Source organism: Agelaius tricolor, unplaced genomic scaffold (genome assembly GCF_023055355.1).
Source record: "Agelaius tricolor isolate 1412-34295 unplaced genomic scaffold, bAgeTri1.0.p SCAF_1, whole genome shotgun sequence".
NCBI classification, from domain to species: domain Eukaryota; kingdom Metazoa; phylum Chordata; class Aves; order Passeriformes; family Icteridae; genus Agelaius; species Agelaius tricolor.
The window spans coordinates 111697344-111717320 of record NW_027269261.1 but is presented as its reverse complement, the minus strand read 5'-3'; the positions used below and the strand labels follow the sequence as shown (position 1 = coordinate 111717320).

The 19977-nt window shown below is 51.5% G+C and overlaps 1 protein-coding gene across 1 annotated transcript; it reads left to right on the top strand.

The window, feature by feature from the left end:
- Positions 1 to 7096: 7096 nt before the first annotated feature.
- MCM3 (minichromosome maintenance complex component 3) lies at positions 7097 to 19404 on the top strand. Its single transcript, XM_071447464.1, has 18 exons — positions 7097 to 7206; positions 8467 to 8632; positions 9268 to 9380; positions 9949 to 10157; positions 10737 to 10867; positions 11045 to 11283; positions 11988 to 12096; positions 12703 to 12856; positions 13935 to 14066; positions 15141 to 15349; positions 16223 to 16397; positions 16495 to 16621; positions 16889 to 17039; positions 17168 to 17308; positions 17523 to 17629; positions 17992 to 18074; positions 18603 to 18678; positions 18900 to 19404. The coding sequence occupies exons 2-18, from the start codon at positions 8552 to 8554 to the stop codon at positions 19096 to 19098; spliced, it is 2436 nt and encodes an 811-aa protein (XP_071303565.1). The 5' UTR covers positions 7097 to 7206; positions 8467 to 8551; the 3' UTR covers positions 19099 to 19404.
- Positions 19405 to 19977: the final 573 nt, after the last annotated feature.

The window sequence follows — 19977 nt, the reverse complement described above, 5'->3', positions numbered from 1 at the left end:
GGACCGGGCCCAGCCCGGCCGGGCAAAGCGGGGCTCAAACGCTCGGCACCGCCCAGATCCCGTCACCCCAGCGGTGAGTGCTGAGCAGAGCCCAGTGACACATCCGTGAGAGGGGTGTAAAGTCGCAGACTCACAGAGTCGTTCCTCCGAGGTCATGGAGTCCAACCTGTGGCTGGTCCCCAGCACAGAGCACTGAGTGCCCCCCTCCTGCTGTTCCTTGGCGCCTCCAGGGATGGAGATTCCAGCACCTCCTGGGCAGCCCCTGGCAATGCCTGACCACCCCTTCCATGAAGAAGTTCTGCCTCATGTTCGACCTGAACCTCCTCTGGCCACAGCTTGAGGTTCTGTCCCTTGTCCTGTCCCTGCTCCTTGGAAGCAGAGCCCACCCTCCCCTGGCTGTCCCCTCCTGTCAGGGAGTTGTGCAGAGCCACAAGGTCCCTCCTGAGCCTCCTTTGCTCCAGGCTGAGCCCTCCAGCTCCCTCAGCTGCTCCTCATAGGATTTACAAGTCACTGCAAGGTGATTGGGGATGGGAAGGGACCTTTGGAGGTCACCTGGTTCAGCCCCAGAGATCACTCTCAAAGATGAAGATTCTACAATTAAAGTAAAAATCACAGGACAGGGGGTTATGGGCACCCACTGAAGCACAGGAGATTCCTCTGAACGTCAGGAAACGTTTTTTTACTGAGAGGCCAAGAACTGGCACAGGTTGCCCAGCAAGAGGTACCTCCATCCTTTGAGATATTTAAATCCATCTGGACATGGAGCTGGGCAACCTGCTCTGTGTGGCCCTAAATGAGTGAGGAGGCTGGACCAGATGACTTCCATGGACTGGGGGGTAATCCCCTGATTTCAATGCTGTGGACATGCAAGTGTGGAGGAGCAGATGATTTTCTACAAGATTTCCAGGCTAAAAGCAGTATGGCCACAAGCCAGCTGCCAGCACCAAAATCTTTGGGCTCCAAAAAACAGGCATTTGCACCCAAATGGTCTTTCAGGAGCAGCTCAGGGCTCCTGAGCTGTGCCTGGGAAATGTGTGGGAGAGGCTGATGGATCCTGGATGGAGCTGTGCCAAAGGCACAGTGGTGGGTTCAGCTGTAGGGTCACCGTGACCCCAGGAGCAGGTTAATTTATGAGTTACAGAGTTTGCCCTCTCCAGGCTCTGCCTCAGCTGGTGCATGCAGGTTCTGCTGCTCCAGCCTGTCAGAACCGCTGGGTTTTAATGGGTTTATGAGGAAAACAGAAGGATTGCTTGTTCTGCAGGGAGAGGATCCACAGAGAGGCAGCCCAGGAATGTGACTTTGTGGCTGTGATAAGATCTCTGCAGTCTGGGTGAAGGTTCAGCACATCCCAGCACAAACCTCACAGCATGTGGGAGAGCCAGTGCCCCCAAAACGAGGAAGGAAAACATCCAGGGTGAAGAAGGTGGGAAGGAACCTCAATTTTCCCCTGTCATTGCACTCAGGGATGTGAAAGAGATACAACTGGCAGCTATCAATCCTCCCAGTGACATCTTGCACTCATTTTCTGTCCCTCTAAGACATCTCCTGAAAGACCCATAATACTGCACCCTCCTCCTCCTCCTCCATTCCTGAAACTGGGAGGGGATTCTGCCCCTCTCCTTCATTCTGGTGAGACCCCACCTGCAGAGCCTCCAGATCTGGGACCCCCAGCAGCAGAAGGATGTGGAGCTGCTGGAGAGAGACCAGAGGAGGCCACAGAGATGCTCCAAGGTCTGGAGCACCTCTGCTCTGGAGCCAGGCTGGGAGAGCTGGGGGTGTTCCCCCAGGGAGAGCTCAGAGCCCCTTCCAGAACCTAAAGGGGCTCCAGGAGAGCTGGAGAGGGACTTGGGACAAGGCATGGAGGGACAGGACAAAGGACAGTGGTAGGAGGTGGGACATAAAATACAGCCCAGGCAGATGGGGATGGGGGGAGGTGACATCCCTGCTGCAACTTGGACACTGCAATGCTGCCAGGCCACCTGCACCTGTTTTACCCCAGTGAAAGGTTTTTACCTCATTTAACCTCCAGGCATGCCCCAGGGCAGCCATGGGAAGGGCAGAGGACAGCTCTGTGTGGGATAACCACTCTCCTGGGGGGGTGCTGACAGCCTGTTCTGCACCCCAAGCCTGGTGGATGCTGCACAGTGAGAGCTCTCTGATCCCTGGCTCTCAGGTGAGTGGTACCAAGCCATGCTCTGCAGTTCATCTCAAACATACCCTGCTGTGCTCAAACTTACCCTGCTGTTACTCCCTACCATTGACATTTTAAACCCTGAAATGAATCACCCAGCTCCCTCCAAGTCAAAACCCAGGTGTGGTTATGTTTGCCCAGGAGATTAGTCCCAGAGTCAAGACTGGGTTGTACCAGGCTGAGCTCTCCCTACCCTCTACAGTTATCTGATGATTCAAACACCCTTTGTGCCCTCAAACATGTCCTGAATGCCTTAATTCCCCACCCAAATGTGCATCATAGAGTGGTTTGGGTTAGGATCTCACCAGAATGAAGGAGAGGGGCAGAATCCCCTCCCAGTTTCAGGAATGGAGGAGGAGGAGGGTGCAGTATTATGGGTCTTTCAGGAGATGTCTAAGAGGGACAGAAAAGGGACTTTGGAAGGGATCTGCAAAAGGTTGTCCTGGTGTTTTTAGGTGCTCAGAGTTATTACTCAATAAAAGGATCTTTTGTGGATCAGGGTCTCCCTCTACCAAGAAGCCTCCACACCCACCATGTCCACACTGTGCTGCTTTGCACCAAAGACAACTGAGGTATTCCAAGCACCAAATGTAATCCAGGAAGTAAGAGTTACCTTTTCCCTGTATTTGCCTGTAATAAAGAATAATGACTTGTTATTGCACTGGGGTAAAAGAGAAAATTTTTTGCCCTGTCTGTGCCCACATGGAACTCCTTCCCATGGGGCAAGAATTGATGCTCATCATACATTTGGCAAGTTTTACATAAAAATTCTGCAGATGCAGAGTTAGAACAGTAAGAAGACATTAGAACACAAAGGCTTTCTTTAACTAATAATTCAGAAAAGAATATCCATAAAAGCCTTGGGTTACCAAGTTCGGCCTCTGCAGTCAGAAGGAAGCACTTGATACAGTTAATTTCGGCACCATCAGCTGTTCCCCACGTGCTGCACAAGGATTGTGCAGCAATTTGGGGTCGGGACTTTCCTGCCTCCTCGTGGTTTGCCTGCAGCAGTGACAGCCCATTGTGACAGTCTGATGGGGGTTACTCATGTGCCTTACACGGCGTGCTGCAACTTCCCAGCTCCCCATCAGGGCAGGGAATGGATCCAGAGCAGCCCTGGGGAGAAGGGTTTGGGGGTGCCGGGTGGTGAGAGCTGGACATGACCCATCCCTGAAACCTCCCATGGCCTGGGGCAGCAGGGGAGGGGGAATTCTGCCCCTCTGCCCCACTCAGGTCAGACCCCACCTGCAGAGCTGCCTCCAGCCCTGGGGACAGCAGCAGAAGGACCTGGAGCTGCTGGAGAGAGACCAGAGGAGGCCACAGAGATGCTCCAAGGGCTGGAGCCCCTCTGCTCTGGAGCCAGGCTGGGAGAGCTGGGGGTGCTCACCTGGAGAAGGCTCCAGGGAGAGCTCAGAGCCCCTTCCAGAGCCTAAAGGGGTTCCAGGAGAGCTGGAGAGGGACTGGGGACAAGGCCCTGGAGTGACAGACAAGGGGGAATGGATGAAAAAGGGCAGGGTTAGATTAGATACTTGGAATAAATTCTTTATAATAAGGATGATGTACACTGGCAGTGTCCAGGGCCAGTGGACAGCACTTGGAGCAGCCTGGGATAGTGGAAGATGACCCTGCTCATGGCAGAGGGTGGAACTGAAAGGTCTTTTAGGTCCCTTCCAACCCAAACAGTTCTGTGATTCTGTGATTCTAAAGCTGGACATCACTTGCTGAAGTGACCAGTGGATCCTGCCCCAGGACTGAAAGCAGCTCCCAGAGATCCTGAGGAAGAGGCAGAGAGGTTTTGCATACAAATGGATGATTTCCAGGCTTGAGGGTGGAGAAAATGAGAGAAATAAAAGAATAGGAAAAAAAAAAAGGGGGAACCAGCTGTCACTGTCTTTAGTAACAGCCAGAAGTCATGAGAGCAGATGAGGAGACCAAAATAGCAACATCAAAACCTCAGCTCCGTGTCTGGGCCCTTCAGATTTCCCTGCAAATGTGGTTGGGTTGCCCCATTCCAGAGCTTTGTTGTTGATTCAGCCTCTCCTCTGATTTCATTTGGAATTCATTTTTCCTTCTGCCCGCAGGCAGGGCCTGTGTGGGTTTGTTTTGGTTTTCTATTAATTGCTGTATTTTCCTCTTGCACAGCAGGAAAACAGGATGAATCCCTGTGGGATCTGGAGTAGCTGTGCATCTCAGGAGCAGGACCACAACAAGATTTTATGTTCCCATCACTGTGCTAGGGCCATGCTAGAGGCATCTGGGAGGAAAAACAAATCCATATGCTCTGGGCTCCTACTCTGGGAAGAAAGAAGGTGGTTACAGCCCATCCAAACACACTGAAGGACAGACCTTTAACTCTTTACCCACTTTCCTGTGCTCTCCTGGTGAGATACCAGCAGCTGCCTGTGTCTTTCAGTAAAGAAATTCCATTTATACACCCTGATAGTAGTTTTCCATTTTATTCTTCTCCACAGTTAGGAAAAAACCACAAGAGCTAGAACTGTTTAAAGATTTACCAGAGTGTGTGGGAATAGCAAATACTTCAAGAAAATTGTGTCAGAAATGCCTGAGCTGGGTGAAGATGCAGTGGGGTGAAATTCTCCAGCCTATGTTAGGGAAAAGGTGAGGAGAGAGAATTAAGAAGGGCTCCTTCAGCATTAAATTATTTGTGATGAGAATCAGGACAACACTCTGCTTGTGAGAGTGAATTCACTCCCTGGTTAGGCTTCAGCTCCTGCAACTGCAGCTTCAGGAGAGCCCTGTAAATAGAAATCCCTTTAATCCCCTGGAAAACATAGAATTTACCCTGATAAAAATATCTCATAGGTGGTCTCACTTCTCCACATAATTTCAGTTCTAAAAAGTGACTTTTTTTCCATTCCAAACATTGCATTCCACGTTATTATCCTTCTTTTCTTTATTACAAATAGATTTGAAACCTCCACTCCACTCTGTTGCTTGATGATAAGATGACACTCCATCGAATTTGGGATACTCTCCCCCCATTTTTGGAGCTGTGAGTGAGCCACAAGCCTCTCCCCTGCCCCTCATGGGTGAGGCAAGGCTACTCAGCAGCCAGGAAAGTGAATAGATGGCAACTTGATAATTGAACTTGGGCTTGAAAATTGACATTTAGTTGAACTAAGAGGAAAAAAAAACCACCTAAAAAAAACTACAGCAACAACAACAAAACTCCACAACATCCCAGAATCTCAGAAGGATCACAGGGTACCCTTAAACCTCAGAAACCCCACGTACAGGTGGATGCTGCCACATAGAGGTGTGAGGAAGGGATGAGAAAATCCACACTGAATACTGCTAAAGAGCTGTATGTGCAATTCAACCATGGATTCTCCTGCATCCACCCTTGATCCTTCTGTTTCTCTGCAAGCCCTCCAGACCCAGCCCTCTGTGTGCTAAGTGCTTAATTCCTGTTTTTTCCAGTGGATAGAAAGTGCTAAATGTCCCAGTGAGCTTCTGCTGCCTTTTCACCCCATAACCTCCAGAATTCAGCAGAGAGGTGAAACCAGGGAGACCTTGGGCACAATCCTGGGGAGTCCCAAAAGCCAGGGAAGGCTTCTGCCTTCTTCCCAGCCTTCTCCACCTCTCTCCATCCCTCTCTCCTCCCCGGCCTGCCCTGCCCCATGAATTATTCAGGCAGCAGTTGCTATAGGCGCTGTCATGAATAACAACAGCGCTATTTTTATCCCTCACTCCTGTTACCTTTCGCCAGGAGCTGGTGAGGCCCTGGCAGGAGGAAAACTGCAGCCATCCACAACGTGTCCATGGGCTGGGATTCATTCGGACCACCCAAAAATGGGTGAGATCTTGTGCAATCCACATAAAAGTGCCTGAATCTCACCCTGCTAACTGCTCTGTGTTTTACTCATGGGGTGCTTTGCACCCATATTTTATTTTTTCCACCTATGTTTTATCTGCAGTGGAGCACAGAGAGTGTCCATTGTTGGATTTAATATTCTGCCTGTTGCACAGAGAGAAAAAGCATCTCAGAGGTGAAATCTTGAAACGGGTTCTGGCAATTTATATGGGATAAATCATATTTCCTTTAGGGACTTACACGGATTTCTTCAGCCAGTTTAGATCCTCAGTGGATAACGTGCCCATTAAAAGAAAACAACAACAAAAAACAAATACAAATATTAAATATTATAAATATAAATTCCAAACATTATAAATATAAATAGAAAAGATTAGAAATACAAACATTAAATATTATATATACATATAAATATAAACGTAAAATGTATAAATATGAATATAAAAATAAATTAGAGATAGAAATAGAAATATAATAGAAAAATAGAAATAGAAATAGAAATAGAAATAGAAATAGAAATAGAAATAGAAATAGAAATAGAAATAGAAGTGCCAGGGGCACATCAAAGGTTTTCTCTGTTCATTCTTTGTGCTTTCTCCACTGATGAAAACAAGAAATGTCCAACAAATGACAGGGAAGAGGTGGATTTGAGGAGCAGCTGGAGGGAAATAGGTCCTGCTGAGTGTGCAGAAGCAGGGAAGCTGGAAGCTATTCCAGGGAATATTAAAGGGAAAAAATAAGAAAAATGGAAAGGAAAAAAGAAAAGAAATTAAAAGGAAAAGGGAAAGAAGAGAAAAAGTAAGAAAGCAGCAATAAAGCAGAAGATTCTTTATTTATGCCAACCTGCCAAACTAAATACAGCATCAAATTATTCCAGAAGAGGGCTAAAATGCCTAAAAATGAAACTCTGAACTTTCACTTTGACACAGAGCAATGTGAAAAAAATCTCTCAGGAGCAGGACAAGTAGCCAGGACTTGGGCTGCACGTATCCCAAGCCACAGAGTTGCCAGGCATTTCCAGTGAGGGATCTGATCCAGGCACACAAGCAGAAAATGGGAAACGGGGCAAAGGCTGTTTCCTGCTCCTCTTCCGAAGCACCAATCGCAGCTGCTCCCTCTGGAGAGATCAGGCAGCGGGAATTCTGTGCCTCAGGGTTTGCACAGCCCAGCAGACCCCGGGGTGAGTATTTATTCCCAGGATTACCCTGGAAAAACTGCTCTGAGCTACAATATCCAGGGGACACGGCCAACTTTGTGTGCACGGTGTGCCCTGCTGAACAAAATATTTTGTCATGCTTTTTTTTCTTTTTCTATTTTTAAACAGTTTGGATAAATATTTTTAAGGGATACTGTGATCGTTTTTTAAGGGGGAGCAGCAGGTTTCCCTGTAGGCAACGGCACCTTTTGATTCGTGCCTACAACAGGAATTTCTTCCTCCTCTTAGGAGGCTTAAAGGAGGCTTGGAAAAAAGAGGGAAAGGGAGTTTTTACATAAGCAGATAGTGACAGGACAAGGGGGACTGGTTTTTAACTTGCCAGTCGGTGGGGTTAGGTGGAATATTGGGGAAAAAATCCTTCCCTGTGAGGATGGGAAGACCCTGGAATAGAATTCCCAGAGAAGCTGTGGCTGGCCCTGAACCCCTGGAAGTGTCCCAGGCCAGGCTGGATGGGGCTTGGAGCAACCTGGGACAGTGGAAGGTGTCCCTGCCCATGGCAGGGGGTGGAATGGGATGGGTTTTAAGGTCCTGTCCAACCCAAACATTTATTCTGGGATTCTAAGACACATCCAAAATCGCCTTTTCCATCCCAAATACCACAAGACCGGTCGGTTTTGTGTGGTCACCCCTAAACTGCTGGAATCACACTGGGAGGAAAAAGCAACGCCCACCCAGCCTGTACGGGGTGAAAACACCCGGAAACGGGGCTCCCCAAAATACACAAAATACGATATAAAAACCAATACCTTAAATTAGTTTTTAATTAGTTTTTAATTATTTTGAGGGGGGGGTTTCTTAGTTTGGGATTCTATCTGGGTTGTTTTTTGTTGTTTTCGTGTTTGATTTTTAAAATACTCATTTTTCCCTAAAGCGGCATTTTCAGCCCCTCGGTGACTTCCAAGAGCCGGAACCGGGGATCAAATCCGATCCCCGGCACCCCGCCTTGGCCCCGCCCGTGCACCGCCCCCGCGCTTTGATTGGCTGAACGTCATGTCCATCACTATTTCGCAGTTCTATTGGCTGGTGCTGGGAGCTGCCAGCCAATCAGCAACGCTAAGGGGCGGGCCGAGGGCGGGTTTCCCGCGCTGTGGCGGGAAAGGAGCCGCGTTTGGCGCGAAACGGGAGCGCGGCGGGGGCGGATCGCGGGCCCTGATCTGATCGCGGGCCCTGATCTGATCGCGGGCCCAGCCGGCTTCCCTCGGCTCTCACCGCCTTCCCCGGCAGCACCAGCAGCGGCAGCAGCAGCGGCAGCAGCAGCAGCGGCGGCAGCAGCAGCGGCGGCGGGATCCGTCCCAGGTCGGCCGGCAGAATGGCGGCGCCGGCGGGCGGGCTGGAGGATGCGGAGCTGCGGGAAGCGCAGCGCGATTACCTCGATTTCCTGGACGATGAGGTGAGACGAGCTGGGAGGCGCGGGTGCTGCGTCCCCTGCCTGTCCCCTGGGGTTGGGGGACACCTGATCAGTGTCCCCATGTCCCCTCCCCACTGTATCCTCGGGGATTGGGGAGCATCTCATCCCTGTGCGCCCTCGCCCCATGTCTACTCCCGAAGTTCGGGAACACTTGGTCCCTGTGCCCGTCCGCCTCCCCTAATCCATGACCCCGGGAATTGGGAGGCCCTGGTCCCTGTGTCCCCCCGTTCCTACCAGGGTTTATGGAGCACCTGGTCCCTGTGTCCCCCCATTCCTACCGGGATTTAGGGAGCACCTGGTCCCTGTGTCTCTCCATTCCTACCGGGGTTTAGGGAGCACCTGGTCCCTGTGTCCCCCCATTCCTACCGGGGTTAAGGGAGCACCTGGTCCCTGTGTCACTCCATTCCTACCAGGGTTTATGGAGCACCTGGTCCCTGTGTCCCCCCATTCCTACCGGGGTTTAGGGAGCACCTGGTCCCTGTGTTGCCCCTTCCTGCTTAGCTGGTGGGATAAAGGGCATCCAGCTCTGCAGGAATGGGCTCCTGGGGTTTTTTCACACAGGCAGACATGCAAAGTGAGTCGCTTTTTGGGTTTCTTTCCCCCACTCCCACTTGCAGGAAGACCAAGGGATTTACCAGAGCAAGGTCAGGGACATGATCAGTGAGAACCAGTATCGGCTCATCGTCAACATCAACGACCTGCGGCGCAAGAACGAGAGGAGAGCCAGCAGGTGGGTGTGGGGCACCAGGGGACACCTGGGGCACTGGGCTTGAGAGGGGTTTCAAAGGTCCAGCCCTGGTTCTGCAGGTCATTTGTCACAAGAAAGCACCAAACCTTCTCCTCTGGTGAAAGCCAGGGCCTCCCCACCCTCACAGGGAACAATTCCTTCCCAATATCCCATCTATCCCTGCCCTCTGGAGCATGAAGCCATTCCCCCTTGTCCTCTCCTTCCATGCCCTTGTGCCACGTCCTTATCCAGCTGTTTTGGAGTCCTTTTAGGCACTGGAAGGGACTCTAAGGTCTTCTCTTCTCCAGGCTGAGCAACTCCACTTTTCTCAGCCTTTTTGAGGATGCTCAGGGATATTTTGGACCAGTCTAGCCAGGGTCATGTGAGGCTTTCTAGATGTGCTTGGAATTGTTCTCCTCCTGGCTGTTGGTGCCAGTGCACGTCACACAGAGCTGTGATAGACTTCAGGTTTTTTTCACCTCCTGATAAACTTGTGGAGCAAGCAGGGGTATGTGAAAAAGCATTGATGAGGAAGGGGTTGACCCTCTTTTGTCACCTCCCTGTGCTGCAGACTCCTGAGCAATGCCTTTGAGGAGCTGATTGCCTTCCAGCGTGCCCTGAAGGATTTCGTCGCCTCCGTCGACGCCACCTACGCCAAGCAGTACGAGGACTTCTACATCGGGCTGGAGGGCAGCTTTGGCTCCAAGCACGTGTCCCCACGGACACTCACAGCCTGTTTCCTCAGCTGCATTGTCTGTGTGGAGGGCATCGTGACCAAGTGTGAGACTGGGGGACACCCAGGGGCTGTGGGTGTGGAGGGGCTGGGGGTTTGGTGTGGAGGAGCTGGAGCCCTCCAGGAGCTGTGGTGTGGAGAGGCACTTGGGACAAGGGTCTGGAGGGACAGGACAAGAGGATAAGTGGAAGTGGTTTTACACTGACAGCAGGTAGGATTAGATGGGATATTGGGAAGGAATTCTTGGCTGTGAGGGTGGGGAGGTCCTGGCACAGGGTGCCCAGAGAAGCTGTGGCTGCCCCTGAATCCCTGGAAGTGTCCAAGGCCAAGTTGGATGGGGCTTGAAGCAATCTGGGACAGTGGAAGGTGTCCCTGGCCATGGCAGGGAGTGAAACATGATCTTTAATGTTCCTTCCAATTCAAATGTTCCTTCCCTGGCAACCTGGGCCAGGGAGCTTGGCTGAAGGTCTTGAGTGTTGGGATGGTCTTTAAAATCAGTCAGTCCTGCCTATGTTTGACAGTGAGTTGTGACCCAAGTAATTTTAATGTTGGAGACCCTTTTGGGGGCTGTCTGCTGACAGAGGGGTGGGACATCCCAGCCCCTAACTCCTTTCTTCCAATCCCAGGCTCTCTGGTGCGTCCCAAAGTTGTCCGGAGTGTCCATTATTGCCCAGCTACCAAGAAAACAATTGAGCGCCGATACACAGACATGACCTCCCTGGATGCTTTCCCATCCAGCTCCATCTACCCTACAAAGGTGAGGTGAAGCAGCAGCAGGTTCCTCTAGGGAAAATGTGCCAGCTTCAGGATGGAGCTGCTGAGCCCCAGCCTCCAGTCCTGCTGAGCAGCCTTGTGCAGGTGGGTGATGCACCCCGTGTCCTCCCTGCTCTCCTGAAAAATGGTGCTCATCTTTTAATTTGGGTTCCTGCTTTAGGATGAAGAGAACAACCCGCTGGAGACAGAGTTTGGCCTCTCAGTCTACAAGGACCACCAGACCATCACCATCCAGGAGATGCCTGAGAAGGCCCCAGCAGGGCAGCTGCCACGCTCGGTGGACGTGGTTCTGGACGATGACCTGGTGGACAAGGTGAAGCCTGGGGACCGCATCCAGGTGGTGGGGACATACCGCTGCCTGCCAGGGAAGAAAGGGGGCTACACTTCAGGCACTTTCAGGTGGGTCTTCCTGGGGCTTCAGCCCTCTCACCCTGTTTGGCTGGGTCTCTGGAAGGTGAAATCTGGCAGGTGGCCATCAGAGGGTTGGGTCAAACAGCGGCTTAAATCACTTGGAAGCGGTTTGCACCTTGATCCTATTTATGAGATATGCTGAGTTGGAAAGGACCTACAAGGATCACTGAGTCCAGTTCCTGGCCCTGCACAAGACACCCCAGTAATGCCACCCTGTGCAGCCCTGAGAGTGTTGTCCAAACTCTTCTGAGCTCTGGCAGCCTTGGGGCCATGCCCATTCCTTGGGAAGCCTGGTCAGTGCCTGACCACCCTCTGGTGGAAGAACCTTTCCCTGATATCCAAAACAAACTTCCCCTGACCTTGTTCCAGCCATTCCCTTGGGTCCTGTCACTGGTCACCAGAGCACCCAATTGGTGCCACTTCTCCATTTCCCCTCGTGAGGAAGCTCTAATCTGTGGTGAGACCTCCCCTCACAATATGCAGCTGAGACTTCCAGCTGTGCCCAGAAGGGTTTGGATGCTTTTAAAAGATGCTCCACTGATGGTCCAGCACAGTCAGATCAAGGGTGCTACAGCTGTCAAAGCTTCCCACCCCTTTCCAGGGCTTCCTAGAGCAAGTGATGGCCCTGTGGAAGCTTCTGCTTTGTCTCTGTGGGGTTTGCAGAGCTGACCACAGCTGTGTCCCTTCTCCAGGACCATCCTCATTGCCTGCCACGTGAAGCAGATGAGCAAAGACCTCCGGCCTCTCTACTCTGCTTCAGATGTGGCCAAGATCAAGAGATTCAGCAAGAGCCGCTCCAAGGTATCTAAATCTTGTGTCCAGGCATGAAGTTTCAGCTTGGCATGTGGCTAAGGAGGTTCTTGTTGGGTTGCAAGCAACTCTTCAACCCTCTTAGGAGGTTGTTGGATTATCTAACTAATTTTCTTTGAAGTTTCTGTTTAGACTGTGATCAGGCTTTGTTGTTTTTCTTGCTGCTTCTGTACTGCTTGCAGAGCATCCTTCCTGCTGGCAGCTCTGCTGTGTCTTGACCCTACCAGCAGGTTTCCAGGGAATTTGCTCTGCAGGAGAAACACCTCTTTTCTCACCCCAGACTGAGGTAATAGGGTTCTGCCCCAGCCTCTCATGCTCAGAGCTTTCCTTTGTAGCACAGAGAGTAGCAAGCCTTGCTCTCCCTGCTTCCAGTGCTTGTTTGGGTGACAGTGACAAGATGGTCCTGGACTTCAGATAAATCTCACTGTGAAAGAAAACTCTGGCCAACAGTCTTCTCCTTTCCAAATAATTTTCATCCATGTGGCTCTGTGATAGAAATAAGCTGAAATTTGGGCTGAAATGAAGTATTTTGAAGTATTGCTTGTTCTTGCTGGCTCCAGCCCCTGTGACAGACCATGCTCTGCCTCTTCTGCCTAGGATATCTTTGACCAGCTGGCCAGATCCCTGGCTCCCAGCATCCATGGGCATGAGTACATCAAGAAGGCCATTCTCTGCATGCTGCTGGGAGGGGTGGAGAAGATCCTGGACAACGGGAGCCGCATCCGAGGAGACATCAACATCTTGCTGATAGGTCTGGGAGGGCTGGGCAGAGGCACCCTTGGTTGGTGTTGTTGGGGGTGAGGGAAGGTTCTGGATTGAGTTTTGTGGAGTAGCTGAGGTTAGAAGGACATCTGGAGGTTCCTGGTTCAGGGATGTGTGCAGGGCTGAGCTGGTGTCACTGGTAGGTCAGGTTGTTCTGGGACATGTCCAGTTTGTTTTGAACATGTCCAGGGATGGAGATGTGTCCAGATGTGGAGTCATCAGCACAGGAAAGGTGTGGAGCTGTTAGAAGGAGTGCAGAGGAAACCTTGGACAGGAATGCAAGGAGTGGACCTCCCCTGCTCTGGAGCCAGGCTGGGAGAGCTGGGGTTGTTCAGCCTGGAGAAATCTCAGCCTGGACACCTTGGAGCCCCTTCCAGTGCCTAAAGGGGCTTCAGGAGAGCTGGAGGAGGGACTTGGAGCAAGGGCCTGGAAGTACAGGACAAGGGGGAATGCCTGCCCACTGCCAGAGGGCAGGGTTAGATGGGATATTGGGAAGGAATTCTTGACTCTGAGGGTGGGGAGGCCCTGGCATAGGGTACCCAGAGAAGCTGTGGCTGTCCCTGGATCCCTGGGAGTGTCCAAGGCCAGGCTGGATGGGGCTTGGAGCAACCTGGGATAGAGGAAGGTGTCCCTGCCCACAGCAGAGGGTGGAATGAAGTGACTCTTAATGTCCTTTCCAACCCAAACCATTCCATGGTTGTAGGGGATTCCATAACCTCTGTGAGCCATTATCCCAGTGTTTGCCCATGGTCAAGGAGACTTTTTTTTTTTGTTTCTGATATCCCATTGGAGTTTCCTGTATTCTGAATTGTCCCCATTGCTTCTTGTCCCATCCCCATCACCTCAAGTCTCTTATCTCCATCTTCCCTATTTCCTCCCATGGATTTATTGATGATAGTAGCAAGAACATCTGCTTTCCTTATGTTATGAAGTCTGAACAAACCCCTTCTATCCCCTTTCCCCTCCACCTCCCCCGGCTCTGAACACCCCCAAACCAGACACAGGGTGGTGGTGCAGTTGGTATCCAGGGGATGAGTTATTCCTAAACATGCCATTCTCCATCCCAGGAGACCCTTCTGTGGCCAAGTCCCAGCTGCTGAGGTACGTGCTGAGCACAGCACCCCGGGCCATCCCCACCACCGGCCGGGGCTCCTCCGGCGTCGGCCTCACCGCTGCTGTCACCACGGACCAGGAGACAGGTGAGGAGCACTGGGGTGGTGGCTGTCAGCTCCTGGCAGGGACTCTGTGCCACCCAAGGCTGCTCATCTCAATGATCTGGGAGGCCTTTTCCAGCCTTAGTGATTTTATGGTGTTGGTTCTGCAGTGACACTTGCAGGACCTGCTCCACCAGAAGCTTTATGTTAATGATCATTCAGGATCATGGGATCCCGTGTTTTGGGATATTTTTTTCCACCTCTCTTAGGTGGTGGTTTTCTTTACTCTTCTTCCACTTGGTGCCACATCTGAGGGCTAGTGTGGAAACCCAGGGCACTGGGAATATTTCTCTGTCTGCTCTGGGGTGCCCTGACCCCCAGCGGAGCACTGACTTTGGCCCTCATTTTTGGAGAAAGTTTCCTAGACTTCAAGATAGACTGGAATCCACAAAAGTGTGAAATAGATTATAGAGAGTAGTGTAGGTGTATCACTTGGTGAGGTTTTGGTAATTTTTAGTATATTGTGGATGGAAGCAAGATGGAGGGCACAGGGTGTCATCCTGGGTTTCTTCTTCAATGCTTCTTCTTCCTTCTTCTTCATGGATTTGGGTGGAATTTTGTAATTGGGCAGAAAAGTCCACATTGTGGGCTCTTTGGGATCAGTTATTGGGTTAAAAGGGAATATAATCCAGGTGTCAGTTTTTAAATGGATAGTTTAGTCTTAAAAGACCTTGTAACAAGAGATTGTTGGCCATTTTGTGCCTTCTAATGAAAAGTTGCTGAACTCACAGTAATGAGACTGTTTTACAGATAAGAAATATTAAACACATGAGTCCGAACACGAATTACTGTCTCAAGTGCCTTCAATCCAGACCCAGATAAACCAACGACTGGTACTCCCACAGGCTAGCAGCAGCCTTCCTCATGGGAACACATTCCTAACCCTGATCCTTTCCCTAAGCATTCTCCGCTGTAGAGTTGGGTCACAGAGCAACCCAGAAGGACTCTGCAGCTCCTTGAGGTTCACCCTCATCCCAGGGGTGATGGGTGCGGCAGGGCAGGAGATGTGTAGGGCCAGTGGGGGGTGGCTGACCCTGTTTTTCCCCCGTCCCATCCCAGGGGAGCGGCGGCTGGAAGCGGGAGCCATGGTGTTGGCCGACCGGGGCGTGGTGTGCATCGACGAGTTCGACAAGATGTCCGACATCGACCGCACGGCCATCCACGAGGTGATGGAGCAGGGCAGGGTCACCATCGCCAAGGCTGGCATCCAGGCCCGCCTCAACTCCCGCTGCAGCGTCCTGGCTGCCGCCAACCCCGTCTACGGCCGGGTGAGTGCTGCTGTTACCCTTCCCTGGAGAAGGGAGGAGGCAGCTGGTCAATTCCAAAAGATCCACCATGTTGTAATAGCCTCCTTGAGCTAGGTCTCATAAGCTCTTGGAGGTCCATAACATACCCAAGATAGCTCAGCTACCCTTGGAGGCATAAAAATCAGCAGGATGGCTTCTGTTGCAGCATTAGAAACGAAAAAGGTTTAATAAAAAGCAAAATAACAGAGAAAAAGCAAACCAGGTGCAGGAGGTCTTTGCTCCTGGTAAAACACTTCACAAAAGCGATTAGTTTCTTTGTTCTCTTCTTTTTCTAGTTAATTGCCTAGGCAGGACTTTTTGGCTTCTGTCCAATTAGCTCTCCTTAAGTTTGAGGTGAAGTCCCTAAGGTCCTATGAAGTGTCTTTTTTACCTAATCAAGGAGAGAAACTTCTGGCCTTCTTTCCTTTTTGAGGGGACAAAGGATAGCTTTGTCACTCTGTCAACAGGGAGCACATTCCTATACTCCCAAACAAGTGACTTGGATGCGTGGCACAGCAAAGACCTTGTTGGTTTGGTGTCTGTTGTGGTCATGGCTTTGCTGAAGGAGAGAGGAGCTCCTGGGGTTTCTCACCATGTTTTGGGTGTTTGGGCAGCCTAGTGGACCCTATGCTGGTGATGAGCCTCAGTCTTGGTGTCTGATCAGGGATCTAAAAAAATATTTGTTTTCCTTGGAAGTAAGAGCCTTGCAGGAGGGGAAAAGTGGCCATCCATCCATCCATCCATCCATCCATCCATCCATCCATCCATCCTTTTAGGCCTGGCCTCCCAGCCTCCCTGGCAGCCAGGGCTCACCCATGAGGCTCTCGTGTAACCCTTCATGCCGTCCTTCCCCAGTATGACCAGTACAAGACTCCCATGGAGAACATTGGCCTGCAGGACTCCCTGCTCTCCCGTTTTGACCTGCTCTTCATCGTGCTGGACCAGATGGACCCCGAGCAGGACAAGGAGATCTCAGACCACGTCCTGCGGATGCACCGCTACCGCAACCCCAACGAGCAGGATGGGGATGGTGAGTCCCGCCCCTCCTCAGCCAAGGGATGAGCCCCTCGGTGGCAGCTCTTGCTTCAGAGGGTAAAATCCTGTTCTCTGTACATTCCCCCTTCCAGCCATGCCCCTAGGCAGTGCCGTGGAGATGCTGGCTACGGATGACCCTGACTTCATGCAGGAGGAGGAGCAGGAGCTGCAGGTCTATGAGAAACACGATGACCTCCTGCACGGGCCCAACCGCCGCAAGTGAGTCCTTCATCCCCTGGAGCTCCCTGAGGGTGTCCAGCACTGTGGGCTCATGGGTTTGGCCTGAGTGTCCAGACAGTGCCAGCAATGCTCCAGCTGATCCATGGGTAGGATGCTAAGGGAGCCTTGCTTGATCTCTCGTGCCAAGCAGGTGGGGAACATCTGGAGCTGAATTCCCTACACACCTGGATGCCCCTGGAGGGGGTATAAATGGATGGGAAGCCCATCCCCACTGTGGATAATATGGATATACATGCATTCCTGCAGGGAGAAGGTTGTCAGCATGGAGTTCATGAGGAAGTACATCCATGTAGCAAAGATGATCAAGCCTGTGCTGACCGAGGAGGCGGCGAGCTACATTGCTGAGGAGTATTCCCGCCTGCGCAGCCAGAGCCAGATGAACTCAGATGTGGCCAGGGTGAGCCCTGGGAGCAGCTCCTTCTTGGGCCAGGAGGAGGGAAACTGAGGCACAGGCCTCTCTTCTTATGGGTCTTTTCCACCTTGGCCTTGTGAGGGTCACACAGACACCTCTCTCTGTCTCCCCAGACCTCCCCCATCACAGCCCGGACCCTGGAGACCCTGATCCGCCTCTCCACAGCCCACGCCAAGGCCAGGATGAACAAGACTGTGGATATGCAGGATGCTGAGGCAGCTCTGGAGCTGGTGCAGTTTGCCTACTTCAAAAAGGTGGGGGGAAAGTGTCCCTCTGTTCCCAGGGGATCCTGAGATTGGAAAAGGTTGGGCTTGGTGCAAGCTGAGCACCCTGGGCTGCTGGTGTGAACTTCCCTGGACACAGTGTGGGATCAAGCCATCACTTTGGGATTTTGGGTGCTTGGAGTTGGTCCTTAAAAGCAGCTTGAGTGAAAATGAGGTCTGAGTCCATCCTGCCTTTGCCACACAGGTGCTGGAGAAGGAGAAAAAGCGCAGGAAGGCAGCGGATGATGACTCAGAGACTGAGAAAGAGGAAGATCAGGAGTCACAGGACAAGGAGGAGCGCAGGACAAGGAGGTAGGAGCCAGAGCAAGGGAGTGGGAGGGACATGGTGCAAAGGTCACCAGCCTCTTCTGGGATTGCCATGGAGAAATACTCCATGTTTTGCTCACCCAGGTGATCTGTCCCACCCCATTTGTAGTAGAGGAACATCATTATTTAATGGATAAAGAGCTGGCTGGGTAGCACTGGCACAGGTTGCCCAAAGAAGCTGTGGCTGCCCCTGGATCCCTGGCAGTGTCCAAGGCCAGGCTGGACAGGACTTGGAGCAACCTGGGATAGTGGAAGGTGTCCCTGCCCATGGCAGAGGGTGGAACAGGATGATCCTTAAGGTCCGTTCCAACCCAAACCCTTGGCTGACCTCTCTTTTCCCCTCCCAGAAGGAAGAAGGCGCGCACGGAAGGTGAGGAGGGCTCCTACGACCCGTACGACTTCAGTGATGCTGAGGAGGAGATGCCACAGGGTGAGTCCCTGGGTTTGGTGACACCTGGCTCCTCCTGAGGGTGCTGCTGGGTCTGCACAGCCTGGGGAGCAGCAATGCTGCTGTCACCTGTGGTCCTTGGTGTGGTACAGTACCATTCAGAGCCACAGATCCATATGGGATGGGGTTAGATGGGCTATTAGGAAAGAAATCTTGGCTGTGAGGGTGGTGAGGCCCTGGCACAGGTTCCCAAAGAAGCTGTGGCTGCCCCTGAATCCAAGGAAGTGTCCAAGGCCAGGTGGGATGGGCCTTGGAGCAACCTGGGATTGTGGAACTTGTCCCTGCCCATGACAGGGGTTGGACCTGGAGGATCTTTAAAGTCCCTTCCCACCCAAACCATTTTGTGATTCTATTGCTGATTAACTTTTTCCATCCACCTCCAAACCACAGCATAAATAACAGTGTTGGGAGGCAGTTTGACATCACCCCCCATCCTGAGTCCAGTATTTTTGCTCTCTGGGTACTTGGTTAACAGGCACAGGGTGAAGGTAACTCTTCCTTCTGCTCCAGTTCAGGCACACCCTCCGAAAACACCTGAATCCTCAGGAGATGGTGAAGGGAAGAAGGTGGAATTGTCTGAGCCAAGGTGAGTGGGGGCTGTCCCTTTGTGTCCCACCTTCCCCAGTCTCCAGGCTGTTGTCCCATGCTGGAGATGCATCTGTGATGCTCCCAGCTCCAGCTTTTGCCTTTCCTACTGAGTGCTGCTGCTGGAATGGGGAAGGGCTGAGGCATCCTAGGCTGGGAACAAGTGGAAGGATTTGTGTCTATTCTCCAATCTCCAAGGGTGATTCCTCCTCCTTTGACCAGGTTGAAGGCATTCAAGGCTGCTCTCCTGGAGGTGTTCAAAGCCTCCCATGCCCAGTCTGTGGGCCTGAAGAACGTGATGGAATCCATCAACCGCGACAACCCCGAGCCCTTCTCGGCTGCCGAGGTGAAGGTGGCCCTGGCCCACATGCAGGATGACAACCAGATCATGGTGTCTGATGACATTATCTTCTTAATCTGAGCCTCTGGGTGGAGGAGCCCAAGTTTTTTGTGGACTCTCAGCCTGGAGACTCTTTGTGTTTGAATGCTTCATGTGACTGAGCTGGATTTTGGGGAGCTGAAGTCTGTGCACTTCCTTGCTGTGCATTTCTGGCAAGAAGCTCTGGAAGTTCTTGCTGAATTCAGAGTGGAGTATTTGGGAAGAGGTTTCTGCAAGGAGATGAAAGGAAAAACCTAGGAGCAAATTCTCAGTGTTTTTAATGTATTGTTTTTAGCTTTGGTGTTAAAGAGTTCCTGCTTTTAAATAAAAAAAATCTGGATTTAGAAATCCAGCATTCAGTAGTGGTGATGAGAAGCAATATGAGAACTCCACTGTTAGTGAAACCTTTATTTCCCTTTTTTTTTTTTTTCCATTTTGCCCTTATTATATAGCTTAGATCTGCTTGTCTCACAGGGAAAGGTGCCTAAAGTCTGTCCTGTTGGTTCTGCCCTTCCCACCCATCTTGTGGAGGATAATTCCTGGCAATGGAGGGCCAGATGTGGTCTGATCTGTTCCACTGCCCATGGGTCAGCTTGAATTTCCAGATTTCACACCCCTGATGGGGGTTTTGTCCCCAGGGAAGGAACCTGGAAGGTCTCAGAGCTGCCCAGGGAATGTGTCCCTGGCACAGATGGATTCTATCTCCTCCTGCTCCTGCCTTTAGCCTGGGATCGTGTCCTGGGGATGGCAAACTTTCAAGAAAAGCTGAGCACACAATCAGACCAGTTCTGGCTGCACATGGTCCAGAGATGCTGAAGGTTTGGGTTTTTCTTTAGTTTCTTTTTCTTTTTGTCTTTGTGAGTTTGAGCTTTGGAGAAACCCCTGAACAGGTTTGCTGTTGTCACTGCCAATCTCCGGACA

Bases quoted from the DNA above. Each gene is read 5' to 3' on its own strand.
- MCM3 (XM_071447464.1), top strand. From the start codon at position 8,552: ATGGCGGCGCCGGCGGGCGGGCTGGAGGATGCGGAGCTGCGGGAAGCG. The intron at 8,633-9,267 runs GTGAGACGAGCT...TCCCACTTGCAG, and splicing joins TCGATTTCCTGGACGATGAG to GAAGACCAAGGGATTTACCA. The intron at 14,067-15,140 runs GTGAGGAGCACT...GTCCCATCCCAG, and splicing joins CACCACGGACCAGGAGACAG to GGGAGCGGCGGCTGGAAGCG.